This window comes from Myotis daubentonii, chromosome 14 (assembly GCF_963259705.1).
Source record: "Myotis daubentonii chromosome 14, mMyoDau2.1, whole genome shotgun sequence".
Lineage (NCBI taxonomy): Eukaryota > Metazoa > Chordata > Mammalia > Chiroptera > Vespertilionidae > Myotis > Myotis daubentonii.
Window position 1 is genome coordinate 57,203,400 of NC_081853.1, and position 26,944 is coordinate 57,230,343.

The 26,944-nt window shown below is 42.2% G+C and overlaps 1 protein-coding gene across 8 annotated transcripts in view; it reads right to left on the reverse strand.

Moving 5' to 3' along the window:
* Window positions 1-26,944, reverse strand: part of DOCK3 (dedicator of cytokinesis 3) — a 176,141-nt gene that overhangs the window by 98,337 nt on the left and 50,860 nt on the right. For 7 of the 8 annotated variants that reach the window (XM_059664627.1, XM_059664629.1, XM_059664628.1 and 4 more), the window contains exons 6-9: window positions 9,131-9,279; window positions 5,088-5,172; window positions 679-720; window positions 19-173 (exon numbers count right to left, since the gene is read on the reverse strand). In XM_059664627.1, coding sequence (XP_059520610.1) covers window positions 19-173; window positions 679-720; window positions 5,088-5,172; window positions 9,131-9,279 — 431 coding nt within the window. Of the gene's footprint in view, window positions 1-18; window positions 174-678; window positions 721-5,087; window positions 5,173-9,130; window positions 9,280-26,944 lie in introns of those variants that run through there. The other variant, XM_059664632.1, reaches the window with a different exon arrangement.

The window sequence follows — 26,944 nt, forward strand, 5'->3', positions numbered from 1 at the left end:
AACCTCTAGTGCTTTTACCTGATCTGCTTGCCTTCCCTGGTGTCATACAAGGAAAAGAAGACGTCGGTGTCTTCCCCGATGGTGTTGTAGGTGAAACTCTTCAGGCTGAGGAAGAAGTGATGGGGCACTGGCATCCGGCAGGCTTCCCCGTGACGTGGGCGCATTGTGTCTACCTAACGAGAAAGGCAAACCCAGCGCCGTGTTACTGATTCACGGCTATTAATCATAAATAAAAGGAAAACTAAGTGACTAACTCCCCGCACTGAGCCTGGAGGTGTTTTCTCTGCAGGAGGGTGCATACGCAGCCGGGAGAAGCGAACAGCGTGCCACGGATGGAGGAACGGGAATTCCGACTCATGAGTGAGCTCAGTCTCCCCCAGGCCACAAACATCTCAGTCCCAGGGAACCATTCCCAAGTCACTTCCTGGGGATCCTGCCTGGTCCTGGTGCACGTGACTTCACTGCGAGGGGAACTGTTCCCTCCTCAGTGACACGTGTCTCCGTGTCTCCGTGCGGGCTGAGCCAGCCGCCTCTGGGCCATGCTGTGTGCACATGCACAGTGGAGGGAGCCGGACAAACCTGGGAAAGGGCCGGGCTCCCAGAGGAAAGCGCCGCCCAGAGGAAAAGCCAGGGGGCGCCATTGCCCGGTGCCTCCCCGGGGGCTGGTGAGCCGCTTACCTGGGACGTGCTTTGCTGTACGCTCTGCCGGCTGGACAAATGCTATGGAGAGAGGAAAGAACCATTCACTCAACTGGGAAGGAAATGTCTGTTACGCATCTTCTTTCCATATGTTAGGCATTCTGCTATGCCTTTGACATATATGATCTCACTGAATTCTGACAGCCTCGTTAGATAAGAGTTACTCATATCTGATCAAACCTTGGACAACTCAGGCTTAGTACCCGGGAGTGGTCTGCTGCAGCTCACATGGCAAGAAGGGGACAAAATCTGGATCCAAACCCAAGCCTCTCCAGCTCGGGGTGCCAGCCAAGCCACAGGAAGTACTTGCCACTGGAGCTGGGCTTCGCTCCTCCTCTCCACATGCAGCCTGCGCCGTGCCCTGAGCCCCGTGACCAGCTTCCCGGCCTCCACACGAGGAGGCGCAGCCTTAACCCGAAGGGGCTCCCTCCCAAGCATCTCTCCCTGCGGGTCCTTGGGTGCTGGCTCAGTTAGAAGCAGCAGATCCCACTCCCAGCCACACCCAAGTAGGCTGTGAAACTTCAGAGAAATCACTTACTCTGCCCAAGAGATGTTTTCCTTAACTGTAACAATAAGATAAAGGCTTTTGTCTTCCTCACAGGGGTATTATGAGGCTCAAATTTCACATGAGAAGCAGCATGACACAGTAATTAGGGACCTATGTCAGGACACCTGGTTTTCCATCTCGACTCACACCTGTGTTTCCTCCTCTGTAAACTGAGGATAACGTTTTTTTAAATCTTCACCTGAGGACAGTTTTTCCACTGATTTTCAGAGATATTGAGAGGGAGGGAGGAGAGAGAAATATCGAAGTGAAAGAGACATATTGACTGACTGCCTCCTGCACATTCCCCAACCGAGGGTGGGGAACGAACCAGCAGATGAGGTGTGTGCCTGTGACTGGGAGTAGAACCGGGAAACCTTCAGTCCAAGGACCAACGCTCTAACCACTGAGCAACAGGCCAGGACAAGGATAACATTTTGTGAACTCAACATCACAGGATTTTGTGCAGATTAAGTTAGTATATACCTATATTTGTGAGTGATTGACCACTGTTATCTATGATTAGTATTCTTATTATTGGTATTCTTCTTATAATTAGTTACTATAGAAAAGTTAGTCACATTTAGAAGTAACCCTTGCCAAAGATAAAATGATTAGCTCACAAACATTAGGTGCCTGGTCTTGGTGAACTCAATAGTGAGTTTCTATCCCGTTCCTGTGGACCCCAGAAGTGCGAGGAAACGCACATTCGGTGAACTGTTCCACATCACACAGGCACAAAGACTGGTTTCTGAGTAGAATGGTCTCATTTCTTTTCCAAATACACACAGTAACCCTAGATAAAACTAAAGTAAAATTAAATATTCATTTAAATGACTTTCTATTCCTCTCCCTTCCTCTCTGTAAAAAATCAATAAAATATATTTAAAAAAAGAAAGAAAAACATTTCCCACTTTAAAATAAATAAATGCATCTCACAAGCCGTATTTGCTACTAAATATTCATGTGCATTGTTAGTTAAATTAGCAAATTATTATTGACTATTAATATTCATTCATGGGACTACATGCCTGGGTTGCAGGCTCGATTCCCAGTGGGGAGCATACAAGAGGCAGCCGATCAATGATTCTCTCTGGTCACTGATGTGTCTCTCTCTCTCTCCCTCTCCCTTCCTCTCTGAAATCAATAAAAAAAATTTTTTTTTAAAAGTTTGCAATAAAGTTATCAGTCCTCCGTTCACCCTGTTCTGTGCCCCAAAAAGGTACTTTCTGTACCTTTACTGTGTTTTTTCCTAAAATAATAAAATATTTCTATATGTCATACTTACAATACTCTTGCTCTATCCAATTTTCGATTTCTCTATTGTGGGCTTTTTATAATGGGAGCTGAGGATTATCGTATTTGTTTATATCTATTTCACTTCAACCATATGTGTAATGTCTCACGAGTTTTGGTCAGAACTTGTTTATACTATTGTAACACTTAACTACTGTCACTGCTAAGCCAAGTAGTGGACTTCAACTACACTTCCTTTCTTCTACTGCCTTCTGCTTTTGTATTGGAGGTCATTTAGTTTTATTTAAATTATAGGGCCTTTCCTATGCCCTCCAAAAGCTCTCCAAAAGCCCTTTCAACAGCGTTTCCCACGCGGGAAAGCCAGCAGCCCCTCCATGAAGGGGGCTTTCACCTGGAGAGACCCCTGCTGGTGGCACCTCTGCTTCCACGAGGACCAGTTACTCAGGCCGGCTGCACCCCCGTGACCCGGGACTTCTGAGGTCTCCCCGAGCATTCTTTGCACCTCTCAACGGAGTCAGAAGTCCTTTCCTGACGGCACATAATAGCGTCTCTTGGTTTCCTCCCACATTTTAAATAAGTAAATTACTATTCAGTGGTTTCCTGAAAAGGATTTTTAAAGAAAGAGATTTTTTTTTGAGACTAAGTGAGCAAAATTCTCTCTAGGCCACTTTCCCATTTGACTGATAATGTGGCTCAGTAAACATAAAATTCTAGGTTGAATTTTGTCCCCGTCAGCACTTTAAAGGCAATTCTTCATTGTTGCTAGTTTTCAAAGTTGCTTTTAGGAAGACAAATGCTATTCTTACAACAAATCCTTAGTAGGTGACCTATTTTTCCCTCAGAAAGCTTTTCAGCTTTGTGAGCTGAAATTTCACAATTAAATGTTAAATACTCGTTCTACCCTTCCAATCTGGAGACTCATATCTCTCTTCTAGGAAAGTGTTTTTTCTAGCTGTATGAGATATAACTGGCATACAGTGCTGCATAAATTTAAGGTGTAGGATGTGATGATTCTATACACATATATGCTGTGAAATAAGCTAATTTCATTTCACATAACTGCCTGTTGCTGGGTGTGAGATTTAAGAACTACCCTTTTAGAAACTTCCAGTACACAACACCCCGCTCTCACCCACCATCCCCATGCTGAGCATCAGATCCCCAGAACGCAATCCTCTTCGCTGTAGAGGTCTGTACCCTTTGACCAACATCCCCCCACCCTCAGCCCCTGGTGATCACCATTCTACTCTGTTTCTATGAATTCAGCTTTTTCAGAGTCTACATATTAGACCTTAAAGTATTTGTCATTCTCTCTTTGACTTACTTAGCACAATACTCTCAAGGTTCACCCATGTTGTCACAAATGACAGGTAACTTCTTTCTTACCGCCGAATAGTATTCCGCTGTACACATACACAGCACTTTCTTTAGTCATTCATCCACCAATGGACATTTGTTTAGGTTGATTCTATGTGTTGGCTACTGTGAATATGCTGCAATGAACATGGGAGTGCAGTTGCCTCGTTGAGATCCTGATTTTAATTCCTCTGGGTACATATCCAGAAGTGGGATTACTGGATCAGATGGTAGTTATATTTTTTATTTTTTGAGGAATCGCCATACAGTTTCATAGCGACTATACAAACTTGCATTCCCACCAACAGTGCAAAAGAGTTCTCTTCTCCACAACCTGGCCACCACTCAGCTCCTGTCTTTGTGATGACAGGCATTCTATTCCAGGTGTGAAGTAATATTTCATTGCGGTTTTAATTTGCATTTCCCTAATGATTAGTGATATTGAACACCTTTTTATCTTCTTAAATAGAAACTTGTAATTCTTTCTAAAACTTGTAATTCTCACCAGTATACAGGGTGTTCCAAAAAATGGTGTCCCCCAAAAATATATACACACTATGTCTTCAGATTCTATTACATTTTTGAAAATGAAGTGTATTTTAACAAGCACTACCTTTATAATTATGCAAAGTATGTACACTTCAGGGGCACCCTGTGTGTTCCTTGAATATGTACATTCTCCTTAAAGTGAGGTTTCACCCAGTTCCTTAGTCTAAACTTAATAGTCACCTGAGGTTTCTGATGTTTGTTTTACTTTAAAATTGTGTATCTTTCTTTCATTTACTTCTTTTCAGTCAGCTTAGAAAATGTAATCTTGGCCATTTGCCAACTCAATATATTTTTGTAACAACCAAGGATTTAACAGGTTGTCTCTCTCTCTTAGAAATATTGACACATTATTTCCATGGTTAATCACTACATTCGCCAATAACTGGCTCTTTTAAGCTTCAACTAGAGACAGAACTTTAGGAACTGGTGAAGGCTGAAGTCGCTTTGGCTCTGTTCACCCGCACAACCGAGAAATGCCCACTGACAGCACAGCCCAGCTCACTCCACAGTCATTCCATTCAGAAGAGCAAGTGCGATACCCTGCCAGAATAAGGAAGACCCCTTCATCATACTGGGACAAAGACAAAGGAACACTTCTATTTCATAACATTAGTTCATAACATAATAAGGGAAAGTACAGGAGAAAGAGGAGGTGTGCAGGAACAAGCGTTAGGTTTCTTACCATTTTGTAGAGATCAGAGACACTGATCTGGTCCGAATCCACTACCTCAAAGTCCTTCCGAGGCACCAGGTCCAGGCCCAAATGCCTAGTGAAGAGAAAGACCACACTCAGCACGCATGTCCTCGCGTGCTCAGCTTTCTGTCCGTGCCGCAAGCCCAGGCCGCCATGAGCTTGTGGACGGGGCTCAGACCAGGCCTCAGGGGTACAGGCCTCTGGTAATACTTCACTGTGTTCGCCTTTAGGTGAGTACGTAAGGCTGACCCACGTCTAGGCACCGGCAGTCCCCTTGTGATGGTAAGAAGGATTCATTTGCTATCACCTTGTTAACAGACCGATTGTGTTCATTAAGGATGGGTTTTCCATAGATCATGAATAAGTCACTTTTCTTTTATTTCTCCCCATCCTACAAGCATGCTCAAGGTTCAGTCATGCATCACTTCCACTACCAAGAGAAGTTATCTAGGATCCAAGTGGATGTGTAATCCAAAGTTAAACACAGAACAAAATCACCTGCTGAAGATAATAAATGCAAAGAAATGTATGTTTTGGTGGAATTTTATCTCATTTTTCAATTTAATTAAAACGGACATTGGGTTATATAGAGTAAAGACATTACCACATATTAGCCACTGTGTTAAGAAACTTTAGACAGAAGTTTAACCAAGGAGTACTACTCCCAAAGAACTCAATACTTGGAAGATCTGGTATAACTTGGGCAGAAAGGAAGAAGTCATGTGATTAACATCGACCTGGAGGCAGTGTGAGACAGTGACTAACTGGACATAATCAGAACTCTTGGGTTCAAACATGGTACATAGTTTATAGCCAATAAATGTTAGCTCCTTCCTCTCTCTCTAGAAAAACAGCTCTAAACCTGGAGTCCAGGGGAACTGTGGACCCCTGAAACTGCTTACAACAGTATGTATGCTTGTTCATTTTACAAGTGATCATTTAGAACATTTTCCAAATATTCTGTAGTCATGCCACTGAAATCTTTTTAAATACAAAAATGAGACAAAATTTTATATATATTCTTTAACCACTAGAGGTCACAAAATATATGATAGACTAATAGTAGAATTAACAAAAAGACTATGCAAATAACCCAATTAAAATAGGTGTTTTCAATATAAGAGTTTAAGGGAAAATGCAGGTGGATCTAAGTCAATAGGACTGGGAATGGGTGAAAGTGCTCTGAATCGGTGCACTGCACACAGTGATACCCATGCAAACTCTCTCTTATTAGCACTCTGACTCTCTTGCCTTGCTTGTCCACTCAGCTATCCACCGACATACCCATCCACTCACCTCACAGACCTTTTACGCACCGACCAAGGTGCTGAATACAAGAAATACGGCAGTTTTCAGTCAAGCCCATGTTGGTACTCATCAGGCTAATTCTCCTGAGAGCGAGTATTTTCCCTCTCCTGGAAGTCACTAGAGCACAGCACCTTTTACTTTCTCGATTTCATTAAGAAATAAGAGAATGATCCACAGGTGATCCGATAAAATAGAAGACAAGTTCCTTCTACTAAGATTGACTTTAATGGAGAGAGTAGTTCTCAAAAGCTAAGTTGGACGACTGTCCCCACTGGAAGAAGGAAGAGAGGCCGCACAGTGAGAAGCAGCACGTGTGCACCACAAATCCCCCTCGGAGGGAGGTTCCTGGCCTCTCTATGGTTTAAGGATGAGGAAGTTACAGGAAGTGCAGGGAATGATTAAATAGTACGGTTGCACATCTCCCAACATAATTTTGAAGATATTACTTCATCATATTCTAGCATCCAGTGTTACTGATAAAACTTTGGAGGCCAATGTGGTCCTTATTCTTAAGACTTGTTTTTCTGTCTGAAAACCTTTTAGGATCTTCTCATCACCCCTGGGACACTGAACTGTCTTCATGTGCCTTGCGTGGGTTTTGGGTTTCCCCATTCATATTAGGCACTTGGGGGGCCCTTCCAATCCCAAGACTCCTGGTTCTCTGGCTCTGAGAAATGTTCTTCCAGGATTTCTTTGGGATGTCTTCTTTATTTGCCTTTGTGCTTTTTCCCCTGGAAATTATAATGTCTGATGTGGGACCCCTGGCCTAACCCTCTGTATTGCCCTTCTTTCTTCAATCACTTCCCATTCTTTTTGATTTTCCTAGTGACAACAACAAATTATCTTCCTAAAGGTTTTATTTTGGAAGTCACATACTCTGTTCCTTTTTCATAGCATTTTATTCTACATAATAAATTTTCTTGATTATTTTGGAGGATACTCAGAGATTTTTTAAAGGTTCAGTAGATGAGTGGATTAAAAAACTGTGGTACATCTACACAATGGAATACTATGCTGCTATCAAAAGGAAGGAACTCCTACCATTTGCAACAGCATGTATGGGCCTGGAGAGCATTATGCCAAGCGAATTAAGTCAGTCAGAGAAAGATAAATATCACATGATCTCACTCATTTGTGGAATATAATGAACAACATAAAGTGATGAACAAAAACAGATACAGAGACAGAGAAGCATTGATCAGACCCTCAAACCTCAGAAGGAAGGCAGGTAAGGGGGGTAAGGGGGAGAGAGCAACCAAAGGACTTATATGCATGCATATGAGCCTAACCAATGGACAAGACACTAGGAGGGTGAGAGCATGAGCGGGGGTGGGGTGGGGTGGGGGGGGCAATAGGGGGTAAGAACACATATGTAACACCTTAATCAATCAAGAAAATAAAAATAAAAAAGTTCTTTACTTCTCTCTGATTCTCTCGGGGGCCTGATGCCTTCCTCTGGGCTAGGTATTTTGTTTACTCTGATTTCCATCTCTTCCCTATGGAAGGATTTCTTTAAATATTTGATGATACTGGATTGTCTATTCAGACTTCAAAGCCCTTCGAAGTGTGGGAGTTTTCTGTACATGGGTGGGTGGCTAGCAGCTTCTCTTTTTGCTAAGTGGAAGGGATTTGGTCATTACACTCTGAAACCCACAATAAGGCCCCGGCTCTCTCTTATCCAGTTTCCTCCGGGGCAGCTGGCCTTGGTATTTGGAGTCTGAAGTCGAACCCCTGGCTGCCAGGCATTCTCTCATGGTGGTGGATTAGTTCTTTTACAGACTCTCAAGAATCCCCCTTTTTTATGTTCCAAGGCCCACTCCTACCCTCCATGATTCTGGGAGTTACAAAGGAGCAGCTCCTTCATTAGCTAACATCTCCCCCACATACACTGGGCTTCCTCTGTCACTAATCCTCCAACTACTTTGTAGAAATGGGTTTCCAGATCTCATTTATTGCTGGCCCCCCTCCCATTCTTTTTATTTTCTAATATTTCAATGATGTCTTGAGAGGGAGAGGAGCTAAGACTTGTACTAATATACTTTAGGTATATGTATATCTTATAGGAAGTAAACTGGTCACTTCAAAGTTCAATGGACATGATTTTAAGATAATGAGACAAAAGTATCTGAAAATTATATCAATTATTAAGTCTAGGAAGAAAGAAAATCTAAATACTATTTACTCTAGCTTTCCATACCAAAGTCTTAGGATTGTACTTATACGGCAATAGCAAATAATCACACCTATAAATACAGGACTATATGTGAATGAAAATTAGTTAAGAATATTCTGAAGTACAGATGTAGAAATTCCCATTGGTGTATATGCTTATTTAGATGCACTGCATGACTATAAAAAGTAAAGGGCACCGAATTCACATTTATTAAAAAGGTACTAAAAGATGAAGCAAAAGCATATTCTGATTCCTGAGGTCGATAATCAAGGAATTTGAGCTGGAAGAGACCTCAGTAGATCATGTTGTCCAATCTGACTTTTCCAGAAGTTAAAATGGAGGCTGAGAGAGTTTCAGTGAGTAGAGCCAATGAGTGTCCTTTGCTAAACTAAAAGAAATGACAACTCGTAGTAAAAATGGTCAAAGCTTAGTAGATAATATAATAATGACTTTTAATCACTAAAGAGAAGCTATGATTAAGTGCAAACTCCATGAGGACTGAGCTATTGTGAATAAAACTGAGAGATGCCCAAATAACAGACATACTTACTCATTCCCCCAGTCCAGTCGCACGGTGATGTGCCGCTTAACCTCCCGCACCTGATCCTGAGTCAGGTGACCAGACAGTAGCTGCCTTCGAAGGTCAATAAGTTCATTCATCACATGGCGTAGTTTGTAGAAAAGATCTACTTTGTGTTTCTAAAAGGGCATTTTTGGTGTTGGGTGAAATAAAAAATGGACATGGAAAAGGAATGAAAAAAGAAAGAGAAATAGTTAAACTATGGAAAGTGCTCATTTCTCTAAACCTCTAAAAAAGGCAATGCAAAGAGAAGTTTATCTAAGAATCTTAAAGTCCTTAGTTTGTACTGCCTAAAAACCTCCACGCACGGACAGCTAACGCACTGCAATCGCCCTGGGCCATGCACAGCGCTGTTTACCTCCACTCCATCCTGAACGACTCATTTCCCAGCGAATCCTCCTCACTACACTTAATCGGAACGGGAAGTCACACAGGAGCTGAGATCTGTTTTCTCTGACAGAAGGTACTAGCCTGAGCAACCAAGATTCCACCCATCCAGAAGCATCTCCGGTTTTTCCAGGAGGAATACTCAGCTGGGGGAGGGAGAGCAAGAATCACTTGCCCTATTTAAAGGCACTCAGGTTTCAAATAAAGCCGAGGTCTCCGGAGGAACATTCACTCCTGGTTTCCAGGCCTCATCTGGCTTTAATGAGCTTTTGTAAACAGTATGTGTCCCTAGTGTCACAGATGCCTCGTCTTCTTAGTTTAATAAAAAGTGTCACCTTCATAAGAGTTAAGTGGGAACCTTTCAATGAACTTAATGATGTCACAGTGGCTATACTTACAAGAAAAAAATGTAAGTGCCATGACAGTAGATGCTTGAGCAAAACGATATACTTAAGAACATAGATTTTAAAACTAAATTCCTATTTGCTCACAAATGAAATTTTTATTTTGGGATTTTTAGGTTTCTGTTTGTATTATAGAGAAGCATAATTTTATATAATTAAAATTCTTGGGATGTAACTTATCTGAATAGAATGCTTTGAAAGACAGATCAGCCTATCCTGTGATTTTCAGCCGGTGCATCAAGAACATTTGAAACAGGCACTACCTGCCTATTTAGCAGGGGCACTGGCCTCTTTTCCCTTACGGTGTCAAATACAAAAATGACAACAGGCAACACAACAATAGCTGTCCGGTGTGAAAGAATCAAAATTATACCCATTTTCTTTGTCAGATAGGCATAAAATAGAATATATTTTTGATGTGCCACAGAATTTTAGTAATTAGTTTATGTGTGTCATGAAATGAAAATCATTGACATACTATTTGTTAGTAAAATCTTTATCTGAGATTTCCCCTAAAAGGGGGCTTGCCAAAATAAGCTTGATCTAAGTGGCCATAAATAAAATTAATTATACAGTAAGTTACAAATGTTTTTGCTTTGTTAATTGTAAAGCAAATTGGCTAATGCTTTTAGATGGCAGTGATCTCATGACAAATGTTAAAAACATCACACTACTGAGAAATCACCTAATGGAGCACTAGACTTAAAGGTCTATCTTAAAGAGAAATTATTTTTAACTGGAAAACCTAAGGACTCATGTTCTCTAAGAACATTTCGAAAGGCATGCTGGCCCTTCTATAGTCCATGAGCATATGAAGAAAGTTAAGCACCTGCTGGGACACAAGCTGGCCGAGGGCAGGATTTACAGGCGTGCCAGCTCAAAAAGCAAGGCCTAAGCAAACGGCATCATCTGGCAAAGTGAGATCTTGAAGACAAGCAGTAAAGGCAATGCGGTTCTGATAAAACAGGGCTACCTATCTAAATTTAAAACAGAAAGTTAGAATTATTATTTTCCCACGAACCACATGTAATAACCCACTGCATATGTCCATGAGCACTTATTTGTTCACTCAATTAACAAATGCTCACGGAGCAGCGGAGGAATGCTACCATTGTGTTGTGATCAGAAGTTCCTACTCCTGTGTTTTCATTCCACAGAGCAGAGATGGACAAAAGGAAAAGGAATAAATGATGGTGGTTAAGTTCTAAGAAACAATGTTAAAGCAGAACAGGGACAGTGGGTAGCTGTTGGTGATCTGGCGGGGACAGGGAGAGGTGCTCCTTAGGTAGGGTGGCCAGGGAAAGGCTTCTTTGGGAGCTGAACTGAGAATAGAAACATGAAGGCAGTGAGGTGACAGCATCGGAGAAAACTGGGGGAGTTTTAGAGGCACCAGTCAGCAAGCGCAAATGCCTTGATGCGGAGGGGACTTGGCGTGGAGGACAGAGATCCGTGCCTCGGGCGGAGTGACCCGGGAGAGTGGTGATGCTGCAGTCAGAGGCCACAGGGGCCAGATGAGGCCGCCTGCGTGCCACCTTTGGCTTTTATTCCAAACAAGATGGGAAGCCCCTGGAAATTTGCAGCAGAAGAGTGGTGTGCTATGACTTAAGTCTTGAAAGCATCACCCTGAGGGCTCTGTTGAGGGGAAACCATGAAAAAGAGGCACGCAGGGGTCCCAGTGAAAAGCTCTTGATTGCAATGACCCCCAGAATGACGGCTGACGGGATGAAGGTCAGACGGTGGTGATAAAAATGGTAGGGCTTGGTTTTGACATGACCGAGCTATCAAGATCTGTGGATAGATTAGGGGTGGGACATGAATGAAGTCAAAGATCACTCCTTTTCCTGGCCTGGGAACACATCTGAAAGAGGGAAACAAGGTTTAATTTGGACATGCTAATTTGACAGTTGACATTCCGACGTCAGAAAATCGAGAATTGTCTAGCCGAGAAAACTATGAGGGAGGAATAAGCAGGGAGATGAAAGAAAAAGCAATATTGAAAACAGGATTTTAAAAAGGACTTTGTCAAATACACTGAAAGATTAAATAAAATACAGACTGAGAACTGGTCACTGGATTTGGCATGGTAGTGCCCATCACTGACCTCTACAAGGGCAGTTTTGACGGAATGAGTGAGTTCATGAGAGAACTGAGCATGGATGAACCTAGAGGATATTATGCTAAGTGAAATAAGTCAGACAGAGAAAGACAAACATATGATATCACTTATATGTGGAATTTAAAAAAACAAATGAACAAAACAAAAACAGATTCATAGAAACAGAGATCAAACTGATGGTTGCCAGAGGGGGGTGGGGTGGTGAGAAGATGGGTGAAAAAGAAGGGGAATGTAGTTTAAAATATTGTGACAGCTGCATGGTGACAGCTGGTTACTTGACTTAGTGTGGTGATCGCATCATAAGGTATATAAATGTCGAGTCACTATATTGTACACTATATTGTAAACTAATATAATAATGTGTACCAACTATATTTAAATTTTAAAAAGAAAACAAACAAAAAAAGAAATGGAGACAGAGCACAGACAATTCTTTTGTAGAATTTTCAGTAATTGGAGGCAAAGCAATGAGGTAGCAGAACAGGGCTGTGTGACCAAGGGAGAGAATTTCAGGCTATTTGTATGCTGAAGGGAATGATCTAATAGAGAGAGAATATTTGATGATGCAGGTGTTAAATTCCTGAGTAGCCAAAAAGAGATGGGTCCCAGGTCAAAAGAGGAGGCTTTGCTTAAGCTGGATACCCTGAATTTTGGCACAAAGAGGAAAGGTATAGGATGTGGCTAATGCCACAGTAGTTGGGAGGTTTGGTGACAGGAGACCGTATTTTTCCTCGGTTGCTTTAGTCTCAAGGACATAAAATGCAAGGCCATCAGCTGAGAGTGAAAGGGGTGGGAGCGAGTCTGAGAATAGAGGAGATGGAAGACAGTTCCATAGAGAGTGGTAACACAGATCAGCAGGGGAACGGGAGTTCAACTGCCAGATCTGCGAGCATGAATTAAAAGGTTGCGTTTTTGTTAAGCCAAGTACATCTGACGCTTGAACAACATGGGTTTAAACTAGGCAAATCCACTTATACCCCAGTTTTTTCTCAGTATTAAATACCTACACATTTTCAATCCATGAGTGGCAGTCTATGGATGTGGAGGGCCAACTGTATGCATTGACCTACGCTACTTCCCACTAGGAACTTGAGCATCTGCAGATTCTGGTACCCATGGAAAGTCCTGGAACCAACCCCTGAGGATACTGAGGGACAACTAGGCTTTGGGGGAGTCAAAAGTTATACACGGATTTTCAATTGTGCTGGGCGTCAGCACCCCTAACCCATGTTGTTCAAGAGTCAATGTATAATGTATATTGATACTGAAATATTACATACATGTGTATATGTACACACACCGTTCAAGGTGAGCAATCTGGCGACTGGCCCCCGAGCATACGGTTTACCTAGGATCACCTGACCCCACAGGCCAGCGGGATATCCTACTCAGCTTTTCCACTGAGAGGCCTGCTCCTCAGCAGATTAAAACAACAGTGTGATGAGGCAGGGGTAAGGGTTAGCTTTCTTGCACAATCCTCCCTAGTTCCTGTCACTGCTCAAATAAAAGCAGGGGAGGGGTTAAGGATATGAGGAAAAAGAAATCTGTAGCCCATCTTAGCCACACGTTAGCTTCTCCAAAAGCTCAATAGTCTAATATTTGTCAAGAACAGTCACAGACTATTTGGGAAACAGACCGAAGAATCAGCAGAAACTATAAATTTAACTACTTTGCAACCATGTGCCAAGAAGAATTTGCCTCTCATTGTGCAAGAATCTCTGTAACTCTGCAGAAAAAATCTGAGGCTTAATACTCCCGATTTAAAGATTATTTTTACTGAACTGCATGTAACCAATGTGGGAGAAAGGTTGTGCTGCAATGATGCCTCTGAATTAGCAGATGAGCAACACTGTAGAGGATCCGTCCTAACGTACGCCATCTTTATTTAAAACTACATATTCATAAAGGCATGCTGATATGATTATAAAACTCTACTTAAAAGAAAATTACATCAAAAGTAATGATTTCCTCAAAGAGAACAAATGTCCTGCCATTAGTACGAAAAACTTTAGGTGAAAATCAATTTAATGAAAGTTAAACTACACATCTAAAATTCAAGTTGTTGCTGAAACCGGTTTGGCTCAGTGGATAGAGCGTCGGCCTGCGGACTGAAAGGTCCCAGGTTCGATTCCGGTCAAGGGCATGTACCTGGATTGCGGGCACATCCCCAGTAGGAGATGTGCAGGAGGCAGCTGATCGATGTTTCTAACTCTCTATCTCTCTCCCTTTTTCTCTGTAAAAAATCAATAAAATATATTTAAAAAAAAATAAAAAATAAAATTCAAGTTGCTAAGGGAAGATTCCCAGATGTCTCCATTTTACCTCTTACTTTCGAACATTTACTTTATATGTAGGTAGATGGTTTATTGTCTCATTTTATTTCTTGTTAACAAAATAACCATTTTAAACTGGAATTTATTTAAACTTCTCCAATATTCCTTTTCTTTAAAATTGCTATTAATAATCAAACCTCTTACCATAAGTTAACCTCTAATCCTATTCAAAATGTTTGTGTTATACCACAAAGCTTTAGTGCTCATCTCAGTACAATATAAAAATATCTAAACTGCAGTACCTACAACACTAATCACCTTTCTGCTGCAAATATCTTTTAAGTCCAAGAATTTCAACTTCCATTTTAGGTTGTTGAACTACATAATTAGCAAAGGCTTGAAAATGAGTTCAAAAGAGAAAATCCTGTGAAACAAAACAATATCTAAATCCAAGCTATTTCGCACTTATCTCCACGTACATGTTTGTAAGAAATACAAATGCAAACAAGCAATGTGGAAATTACTTTAGACCAGTGGTTCCCAACGTGGGCACACGCCCCGCAGGGGGGAAATGTGATTTTTAAGGGCAATTCGAGAATGAGTTATTAACAGTGAATTTTTTGCATTTCTTATAGTTCTAGAGGCCTCGTGTACAGTATATAAATATATATTGTGACATATTTGTGCAATTCAGGTCTCTATTATGTTTTGAAACTTTATTTGCTATTTTTTCAGATCACTTCATATTATTATTATTTTTAAACAATTTCTTAGTGGTTTCTTCCTCAGGACTTTAACTGTCCTTTCGTTCTTTTTTCTCTTTCATGGATGCCATGTTTTTGGGAGCTTGTTTAGACCAAGTGAATGGCCTTGTAGGCTTCCTCTACGTGAGTAGGAGTTCACTTTTTGAGTAATAAGAATTATATGTCATAGGGGGCAGGATTTTAGAGATGCTTAGGTGGGGCATGGCCAACAAAAGGTTGGGAACCACTGTTTAAAACTGCTCACTAATATGGGTATGCCTCTACTGTACAATCTATTTGCTTGGCCTGAATACTTACTCCTCCACCTCTAAATGCATGTATGCTATGCATGCGCCTGTGTGGGTGTGGGTGTGATGGGTCTGAAGGGTGTGTGTGGGGGTCAGGGAGATAGGAACAGGAGAATTGGTTAAAAGTCTTTAAAAGGGTGTGAGGCCCGAACTGGTTTGGCTCAGTGGCTAGAGAGCATCGGCCTGTAGACTGAAGGGTCCCAGGTTAAATTCCGGTCAAGGGCATGTACCTTGGCTGTGGGCACATCCCCAGTAGGGGGTGTGCAGGAGGCAGCTGATTGATGTTTCTCTCTCATCCAAGTTTCTACCTCTCTATCCCTCTCCCTTCCTCTCTGTAAAAAAAAATCAATACAATATATTAAAAAATAAAAATAAAAGGCTGTGAGACTGTCAGGTCGTCACTCCTACTCTATGCTGCCTGGCTTTCCCCACAAGATCAGCCACTCTCTGCAGAGGTTAACACAGGGTCAGTACCTGAGGGGGCACCACAAGAGCTTATGATGTTAAACAAGCAGCTGACATGAAAGCCTATGTGGCACACAGGCTGACATCCCCGGTGCCTCTCCCACACGGAGCTCCCCAGTGTCGCTAGCCAGCCTCCACCTTCCAGGAGGGCAAGCAGAGGGTCCTCCTCTTCCCCGTGACAAGATGGGCTTCTTCTACTCACTCCACAGTCATGCCCAGCAGTCAGTCAACACTAGCCCCGCTCACAAAACTTTGTCAATATTTTAATGCTTCATTCTTAAGTAGGAATAGAAAATACCACCATATAATGAACAAACAGAAACAATATTAGGAGTAAAAGAACATTTCACATAAAATAGTACTTTCAGGCAGCACAGAGGTTATGTATTACACCCATGAAGTAAGAACAGGATATAACAGGATTAAAGGGCCAGAGCCCACAGGGTTTTTGGAGATTAGAAATAAGATAGTTGTGGTTATAAGCACAATCTAGTACAAAGGATAGGATAGAAATAGAAGAATTCTGCCAGGAAGCAGAAGAAAAAAGGTAATAAAATAACAAATGGGGGAGAAGATGTAAGAAAATGAGTGAATCATTCTAAGATGGCCAATTCTAAGAGAAAACGATGAAAACAAAAGCGAAGCTGTCAAAGTAACGCAATACCCGTCCCGGGACCGAAGGACATGAGTTTCCAGGCGGGCAGAGCTCACGGAGGAGCCAGCATGATCAATGAAAAGGGACGCAACTAGGAGCAGCACTGAAAACTGCACGACACTAAAACCTTCCGTGGAAAAAAATTGTCACTCACAGCCAGGAACTAGAGTAACACTGGGCTTCTGAACAACACTGGGAACTAGACAATAAGGAAGCAACGCTTTAAAGCTTCTGTCCTGTGTTTGTAACCGAGAATTTCATGTCAACCCAAGCTATCTATCAAGGGTAAGGATATATTGAAGACATTCCAAATATGCAAAATCTCCAAAAAAACCAAAACTCTCCCACACACATTTCTCAGGAAGATATGGAGAAAGTGATTCATCAAATGAGGAAATATCAAAAATTAAGATGACATTGGTTTAACCCAGAAGACAAGGGGACCTAGGGAAAGGGCAGGGAAAATTCTCAGGCCAGATTAACACAAGATACTGGAGGCTTCATACAGGACATCGGTGAGAAAAACATTAAACTGGTAAAACACCTAAAATGTTTTAACATACTCAAAGGAGATTTTCATTTCTGCCAGAAGGTCAGGATGTACAAAAAAGAGGAAACAAAACAAATGAAAAGAGAAACAATTATTAACTATTAAAAAACAAGGTTGCCCTGGCCAGTGTTCTCAGCAGTTAGAGTGTCAGCCCACACACTGAAGGTCTCGGGTTCGATCCCCAGTCAAGGGTACACACCTGGGTTGCAGGTTCAATCCCTGGCCCTGGTAGGGGCGGTGCAGGAGGCAACCAATCGATGTGTCTCTCACATCAATGCTTTTCTCCCTCTTTTCCCTCTTCCCCCTCTCCCTTCCTCCCTTCCACTCTCTCTAAAAAACACACACCAAAATCAATGGGAAAATTATCCTCGGGTGAGGATTAACAAAAAACAGAAAAAAGCCCCACATACAACAAAGAAATGTAATCTTAGTTCACTATGTGGCTCTGATATAAAATTAGCCACACAGGCATAGCAGTAACTGCATATTGATTTAACAAAAAATATGTAACTATTTTGTAAGTATTGGAGTAGGGGAAGAGCATTTGAGTATAAAGAACATTCAGAGCTGAACTCTTATCTCCTCATCTTACTGGCAATAATCTAAACGACTGCTGATAAAAGTAAAAGAAGAAAGTGCCAAAGCAGGACTGTATTTGAACATCAAAAAGACAAAAATCAGCCCTGACTGGTTTGAATCAGTGGAAGGAGTGTCGGCCTGGGGACTCAAGGGTCCCAGGTTCGATTCCGGTCAAGGGCATGTGCCTTGGTTGCGGGCACATCCCCGGTGGGAGGTGTGCAGGAGGCAGCTGATTGATGTTTCTCTCCCATCGATGTTTCTGACTCTCTGTCCCTCTCCCTTCCTCTCTGTAAAAAATCAATAAAATATATATATATAAAAAAATTAAAAGACAAAAATCATAATCACAGAAGAAATATACTTGTAAGATAGACAATGAACATATCAAAATTGCTACAGACTTTGCTTACCGTGCTCAGACATCAATGCCAATGGGGACTGCAGCCCAGAAGTTAAGAGAGGCTGAGACTCGCAAGGGCACAATGAAGAATTAGGAAAGAGCATTAAGAGCAATGAGCTATCATTAGAGACCAAGGCCAAGGCCACCCACACCCTCGTATTTCCAATCACTGTGTACGGACGGGAGGCTTGCGGAGTGAATAGGCCGACAGAGAAAAATGGATCCACTGGGAACATGGTACTGAGGAGAGCTCTATGGATACCCTGGACCGCCAGAAAGACAAACAAGTGGTCCTAGAGCCGCTTAAGCCTGAAACATCGCTGGAGGCAAAAATGACAAAACTTCAAGCACATCACAAGGCAGCGGGGCTCTTTGGAAAAAAACAATAATGCTGGGAAGAATAGAAGGCAGCAGGCAAAGAGGAACAGATATGAGAGACTGATTCCATAGAAGAAGCACAGACATGTGTCTACAGGAGCTGAGCAGGGCTGGTGAAGACAGGACAACACTCATTCACAGAGTCATCAGGAGTCGACGCTAAGATACATGTAATACAAGGCCGCTAAATGAGTCCTAAAATTGTATAAATCAAGATATACATGAAAACAACATTATTTAGAAATGGGAATCTCAGAATAACTAACTAAAAGAGCTAAGTAAAATGGGTGGGCAGTGGAAATAAGGAATGGGGAGAGATAGGGCAAAGAACTACTGTTTTTCATTAAAGGCCTAGTTGTCTTTTATGTACGATTTAAAAACCCATATATACATATTTTGCTGATTTCTTTAAAACATGAATTAAAAAATTTCTACCATGAAAGGCCTTCACACACTCACATATGAGTCTAAGAAAAATTGGGAAACTCTGAACAAGATAGGTGGATTATATCAATGTCAATATCCTGGTTGCAACACTGTAATATAGTTTTGGAGATATTATCATTGAAGGACACTGAGTAAAGGTTACATAAAATCTCTCGGCATTGTTTCTTTTTTAAAAAAATTGATTTGAGAAAGCAAAGGAGAGAGTGATTGAGAAAGGGAGAGAGAGATCAAGACATTGAGAGAAATAGAAAAATCTATGGGAGAGAGAAACATCAACTGGTTGCCTCTTGCCACATGCCCTGACCAGGGACTGACCCCAAAACCTGGGTATGTGCCCTGACCGGGAATCAAACCCACCACCTTCTGGTGTATGGAACGATGCTCCAACCAAATGAGCCACCCCGGCCAGGGCTCTGCAACGCTTCTTCAGACTGAGAATCTATAATTACCTCACAATAAAAAGAAGGGAGACCATGAAATAAGTGCTCATTGTTAGATTGATTTGATGTTGTAAATAAATTAAGTAACGCCCGAATTAGTGCCTAAATTCAGAGCTATTCCACAAGGAACTTCGTAAACTCAAATATCGTATCTATATGGATCAAGGCCCACAAGCAGACACATCAACTTTGGAAAGGAGGAGAAACAAGAAAAGACATGCCCTACTAAATATTAAGACTTACTTTAGCATATATTAAGACATCCCACAAAGCCATTTTAATAAAAATTGACGCATTACCGACAACAAAAAGGAGAGCCCAGAAGCAAACTCGTATGAGCAGCTGGTAGATAGTAGAGATGGCATTACAAATCAGCGGGGAGCAAACAGCTTGGTTAGTAGGTGGTGTGGGGAAAGCTGGCTTTAATATTGAGAAAAGTGAAGTTGGAATTCCAGATCTCCATCTGGAGGAGGAATTCCAGATGGTAAAGTCATAAATGTGAAAGGTAAAATCATGTAACTAATCAAATAAAAAGTAGTAGGAGTATCTTCTCGACTGAGATGGGGTACGATCTGTTAAACAAGGGTCATGGACAGAAAATCAGAGTTCCCTTTACTTGGAAGTTTAAATACTTTGGGACCAAGAATATGTTAAAATAAAATGATAGTAAATGTCAGGAAGTTGTCATTCTAACAATACTGCTATTAATTAGGTGAGAAATAACACAAGTGATAAGATCTGAATTATTATTGTCAGTATTGGCCCTTATTTTAATGACAGAATCAATCAGAAACTAAGCATACACTAAATGAAATAAAGAATAATTTACAGAAATTTAACAGTAGAGTAGATGATTCTGAGAATCAAAGCGACAAAGTGGAATATGAGGAAGCAAAAAACACCCAGTCAGAAGAGCAAAAAAAAAAAAAAAAAAAAAAAAGAATCCAAAAATATGAAGATAGCATAAACAGCCTCAGGGACAACTTCAGGCACACCAACATTAGCGTTATGGGGGTGCCAGAGGGGAAGAGAGGCAACAAGATATTGAAAACCTATTTGAAAAAATGACAGAAATCCTTCCCTACCTGGTGAAAGAAATAGACTTACAAGTCCAGAAAGCACAGAGAGTCCCAAACAAGAGAAACCCAAAAAGGCTCACATCCAGACACATCGTAACTAAAATGCCAAAGTTTAAACACAAAGAGAGAATCTTAAAGCAGCAAGAGGAAGGCAATTAACTACAAGAGAGCACCCATATGACTATCAGCTGATTTCTCAATAGAAACTTTGTAGGCCAGAAGGGAGTGGCAAGCAATATTCAAAGTGATGAATAGTAAGGACCTACAACCAAGATTACTCTGCCCAGCAAAGCTCTCATTTAGAATTGAAGGTCAGATAAAGAGCTTCACAAACAAGAAAAAGCTAAAGGAGTGCATCACCACCTAAACCAGTATTATATGAAATTTTGAAGGGTATTATTTAAGAAGAGATAAAAAAAAGTGAATAAAATGGCAACAAATACAAATCTACCAACAAGTGAATCTAAAAATCAAAATAAACGAACAAGAAATCTAATGAACAAAATAAACTGGTGAATGAAAAAGAATCAGAGGCATGGAAGCATGGAACAGACTGACGAATCTCAGAGGGAAGGGGGGAGGGGGGAGATGAACCAAAGATCTTACCTATGGACACAGACAGTAGGGTGCTGAAGGCCTATGGTAGGGCGAGACCTGGGTAGAGGGGAGCAATGGGGGGAGGGGGACATCTATAATACTCTCAACAATAATGATTTAAAAAATGATTTAGCTTCCCATATGTATGACAGATGCTGCTAAAATAAGCTGAAACTACTGAGGGAATAATTTTTAATCTGTATATTGTCTTCAAGAAAGAAAACCAGATTCCTTTACCAACATATTTACAAGGGATCAGTTCTTGTCACCACTGCATTCTAAGGCATAACACAAAACAGTTCTTTAAGTACACAATACATATTTGATGAAGGCATAAAAAATGACACGAAGAAAAAATAGGTTCTATGAGAGGTATTTTAATAAAATTAACCACAAAATGTAAGCTCTATCACTAGGCTGTAAACGTCATGAAGGCAGGTAATTGTGTCTATTTCATTGACTGTTGTATTCTAGAGATACAAAGTATTAGATAAGAAATGATTAATAGTTCTAGAATGGAAGAATGAACAAAAAGCTCACAAGGTCTTCTTATAGGAAGAAAATTATAAAGAACAAGGAAATGATTATCACAAAAGATAATGGTCATTTCAGCAGAGAAGGGAGCATAAGGGGCTTCTAAATTACTGTCAATGTTTATTTCTTTTTTTATAAATTTATTTTTCAATTACAGTTGACCTACAATAGATTAGTTACAGGTATACTATGTAACTTTTATATGTACCTAATGCATATGTAACTGCAATCCCAAAACAGAAGAGAGAATACAGATAGAAGCAATATTTGAAAACTTAGACTTTTTCAAAGCCAATGAAAGACATCAAGCCATAGATTCAAGTAGTGCTGAGAACTCCCAACATGGCTGAAGATATTTAAAGGGGGACACAAAGAGAGGAAACCAAGAAGATCCTATCATAACTGTGTATTGCACACCCAGATATAAAATATTCAATACTTAACATTCCTTATATTTTTACACTCCAGTCAGCAAAATGCATATGCAATGAGCAGATGACATACTGAAGAGATACAGATAAGACTATTTTAACCTAGATTTCCAACAGGATCCCCAATCTAGAATATTCTAATATTCTGTACCATTTTCACCACAGAACAAAATGCTCCTGCAATTCCAGTATGTCTTCTCCCGGACTACCATCTAAAGGCAGCACAGGCGGCCGGGAGCTGTCTCTTTGCTTCAACAGTTTGGACGGAACAGACCCAGGGGCGCCCTCCTCCCAGCCTCCGCCACCTCCTGCCTCTTATCCCGTCCCCACCTTCAGAACCCCCTCCGAGACCAGACAACCCAGAGGGTTCCCTCCCGTAACTCCTTGTGCCAAACACGAGCTCCCACATTTGTCAGGATGATCCCACCGGGTAGAGGCCGCGGCCCCCCGCCTGGCCACCTGCCTCTGCGGCCTCCTCACCCACCGAGCTCTGGGCTCCCATTCCACCCGCAGGACAGTGACCAGTGACCAGGGGGCTCTCGAGGGCGGGGGCGCTGCTCCCCCGAGTTGGAGAAGCGAGGGCGCTGAGCATCTTAAAGCCGCATTCTCTCCAGGCCGCGCCGCAGCCTCCCCAGGTGCGGGGGCAGCACTCAGGGCCATGGACCCGCCTAGGCCTCGGAGAGGAGCCTGAGCCAGGCCTGTGGGTGCTGCGGCCCTGGTTCTGCCTGCACAGAGCTCTGGGCTCCTGGAGAGCCACGTCCGGGGTGAGCAGGGGAAAGGCACCAGGAAGAGGGGCGACACGTGCCCCCACTCCGCTGGGCGAGTATCACTTGGAAAGGCTCCCCCTCCAGCACGACCCGGGGCCTGGGGAGCCCAGCGGCCTGTGAGGGGCCCCCTGCACCCCCTGGGGTCTGGCTTTTACCCGAGTCTCCCCCCCAAACTACTAGCCATTCTTTTCACCCCCTGAAGCCCTCTCCCATGCACTGGACCCAATGAAACAATAAAGCTCTTTGCAGCAAAATAAATAAAGGCAGCACAAAAATCCTGTCAGAACATGGGCCTATGCGCCTGTATCTTTTATTTTGGAAATACTGAAACAATAAACAATGAACTGGAAGGTAAAGATCGCAGGTCCGGGGCTGGTGCACAGAGGCAGCTGGTTCCTCTTGCAGGAGGCAGGGGAGGTGCAGGCGCCATCCTGTGGGCTCTGGGCCGTCCTCACAGCAGCTCTCAGAGCCCCGCGCCCCTTCCCGACAGGGACGGAGGGCAGCCCTGTGCCTCCTTAGGCTCCAGGGGCTCTGAGATGACGGGGTTTGTGACACGGGCGCTTTCTGCCCCCTCTCTAACTCTTCATCTATAAAATGGAAATAATACTGTCTTCTTCAATGTTGTCATGTGGACTTGATTTTTTAAAAACATCTATAATATAGCAAGCTTTCTGAAAGTGTTAATAGCATTATCCATGTCAAAAGATTTTTTCAATTTTTTAAAATTAAATTTATTGAGGTGACATCAACACTAATAAAAGAGAAAAATGGTAATTGGCGTACGAGCTACCCTTTTCATTGGCTAATCAGGGCTATATGCAAATTAACTGCCAACTAAGATTGGCAGTTAACTGCCAACTAAGATTGGCAGTTAACTGCCAACAAGATGGCGGTTAATTTGCATATGTAGGCACAATGCAGGGAGGCGAAAGGGAAAGCAGGAAGAAGCCCCCTGCCACTGACAGTGATTGGAAACCCAGGGGGGAGCTAAGAGCTAGGGGTCCCTTGCCTGGGCCTAAAGCGGAGCCCACGATCGCGGGGCCGCTGCAGCTGCGGGTCCCCGCTGCCCAGGCCGGACGCCTCAGCCAGAGGCATCCTGCAGGGGCAGGGGCAGAGCCCGCGCCATCGCGGCACCCCCCGCTGCCACTGCAGGTCCCCGCTGCCCGGGCCGGACACCTAGGCCAGAGGCATCAGGCCTGGGCAAGGGGCCGATCCTGCGATTGGAGGGTGATGGGGGTCAACGCCTGAGGGCTCCCAGTATGTGAGAGGGGGCAGGCTGGGCTGAGGGACACTCCCCCCCACACACACCCAGTGCACGAATTTCGTGCACCGGGCCCCTAGTTGGCTAATAAAATTCATATAAGCGTCAAGTGTACAATTCTATGATACATCATTTGCATATTGCACTGTGTGACCACCACCAAAAATCAAATCATTTTACATCACCATATACTATTATATCTGATCCCCGTTGCCCTTTAATATCCACCCACCCCAATTCCCTCTGGTCATCACCATATTGTTGTCTATGTCTATGAGTTTTTGTTTTTCTTGTTTATTTGTTATTTTCATTTTTGTAACCCACATATAAGTGAAATCATATGGTTTTTAACTTTTTCTGTCTGACTTATTTCATTTAGCATAATATTATTGTTTAAAATATATTTTTATTGATTTGGGGGGGAGAGGGAGGGAGAAGCATCAATGTGAGAGAGTAACATCGATCCCCTGCCTCCTGCACGCCCCCACTGGAAATCTGCTCTATAACCTGCTTATTTTTATTTAGTATATAATAACTCTTAAGTTCAATATATTCATCCATTTATTTAACAGATAGTGTGTATTTTTAAACACAATATGTATTAGGAAATGAATGAGTGTAGGTATACATACAGGGCACACGGTCAGGCACTGGGTCATACAGAGATAACGAAAATAAAACAGGCACTTATCTTCATGGAATCGACAGATTAGCAAGGGAAACAATGGGAGCTAAATTATAAACCAAAGAAAAGTCCCTGAAGGTAACCCACACAGTGCTGGGATAACAACCAGGGGACCTACTTCGGCTGAATTGCTAGGGAAAGCCTTAATGAAGCAATATGTATTTTTATTTATCTTTATTACTGAAAGTATTACAGATGCCCCCTTCCTCCCCCAATAGCCCCCTCCATCCTGTTCTCACCCCCTCCCCAGGTCTTCCCCAAACTATTGCAATATTTAAACAGAGACCAAGGGATGAGGAGGAGGTGGAAAGTGAAGAGCCAGGGGATGAACATTCCAGGTAGAGAATGGGCAACAGCAAAGACCCCAGGTGTGGACAGCTGAATGCCTTGGCGAATGGACAGTGGAGTGGAGATGCAGACAAGGGTCATGACCAGGGGTTGGCATTTATTCTAAATGCAATAGGAACCACTGAAAGGCTGACCACCGAAGGGACACTATGATCCCACATGCATTTTAAAGAGATCAAGGTTCCTGTTGTATGGAGAAAGGAACAAAAGGAAAAGGAAATAAAAATGCCACACACATCCCCTTTCCTTCGGCCTTCTCTTTATTTAGGCCGGTGTTACACAGTTTTCCCCCACGAATCAAATCAGTAAGAAAAGATGTTGAGATGGAGAGAAGCTGAGTGACTTAGATAGCTATTGAAAGATTATATATGTAAAAAATGAGGAAGAAAAAGAAATTAACAATTAAAGGACAGGATGGAAGTTTCTTGGAGGGCAATGAGATTTTTCCTTTTTAACTTTATCAAATAAATACACCATAATTCTTAACCGGTCCCAACTGAAGACTTGTAGTTGTCCCCGTCCTCTACAATCACCAAGGAGGGTGCACAGCCCCCTTTCACTATCTTAGTGATCCAGGGAAGGCACGTCTGCGTCAGAGTGTTGTAAGTAAAACTGTTTTGTAGAAGGATGGACACATTTAACAGATTAATAAATATCGCCAAATTGCACTCCAAAATGTTTGTATCTACATCAACATCAAACAGTAGGTATTGTCAATCATTTAGTCTTATCAATCTGACAAGTAAAAGTCCGTACCTCCTCTTAATTTGTATTTGTTTCTATGAATGGTTGAGCATGTTTTAATATGTTTACTAGTGGTTTGTACTTCCTTTATAATGAAATGCCTGCATAAACATCTTACTATTAGAGTCTAGAAGAATATCACCAACAGCTGTTATTTAGTACTGCTTTTGGTTCTGTCCACAATTCTTCCAGGAACTTTAAAATCACTCTGCTACAGCCCTAACCAGTTTGGCTCAGTGGACAGAGCGTCGGCCTGTGGACTGAAGGGTCCCAGGTTCGATTCCGGTCAAGGGCATGTACCTTGGTTGTGGGCACATCCCCAGTAGGGGGTGTGCAGGAGGCAGCTGATTGATGTTTCTAACTCTCTATCCCCCTCCCTTCCTCTCTGTAAAAAAATCAATGAAATATATATATTTTTCATCAAAAATATAAAAAGTGATTCTGCTACATTTGTATGTTTTTTAAAGGTAACCGCTCTAATGCAGAATAAAAAGCCAAATAACACTTGCATTTATAAACTAAGACAATAGTAAAATGTGGAACCATGAAGCAAGCTAACAGTATGGGCATAAATGTTTGTGAGTCTGTATGTAAAAATGTGAGCATGGCAAGAATTGGCTGAAGACCCCGGGGCAACACAGACCCAAGCCAGAGTCCCCCTGCTCTTCCAGGATACGTTTGCCAGTTGGCTGCCTGGGAGTTCAGGGTGAGCTCCTGGTCTGCTGGCCACCCGGCCTGGTCTGCACGGAAGCCCACTCGTGTCAGAGAAGAAAAGGCATAATGGCACATCCCCAAAGGCCAGAAACATGGAGCTCTCTCAGGACCAAGGAAAGGAGAAACTGTGCCGCCAGGTGAAGAAGGCATTGGAAGCTACATGGACCCCTTTTAACTGTTCATATTTGGATGCTACTCATTTGCAGGAAGCAATGTTTAAACCAAGTCTCAGGACATTTTTACACCCCACTTCCGAATCCTGACTTAGGCAACATTGCCTTCCTTTAACTGTATATGGGAAGTTTGGTTGCCCTTCACATTTTTGGTAACTTTAGCAGTATTACTAAAATAAACTCTTTATAAAGATATGCATACTGGCATTGATATCCAAAATTAACCACTGCTGTTAATGGACATTATATGTGGTCTCAACATTCTGCATATGGTCTTGCAAACAGGAGGTTCAACTTAATAAGAGA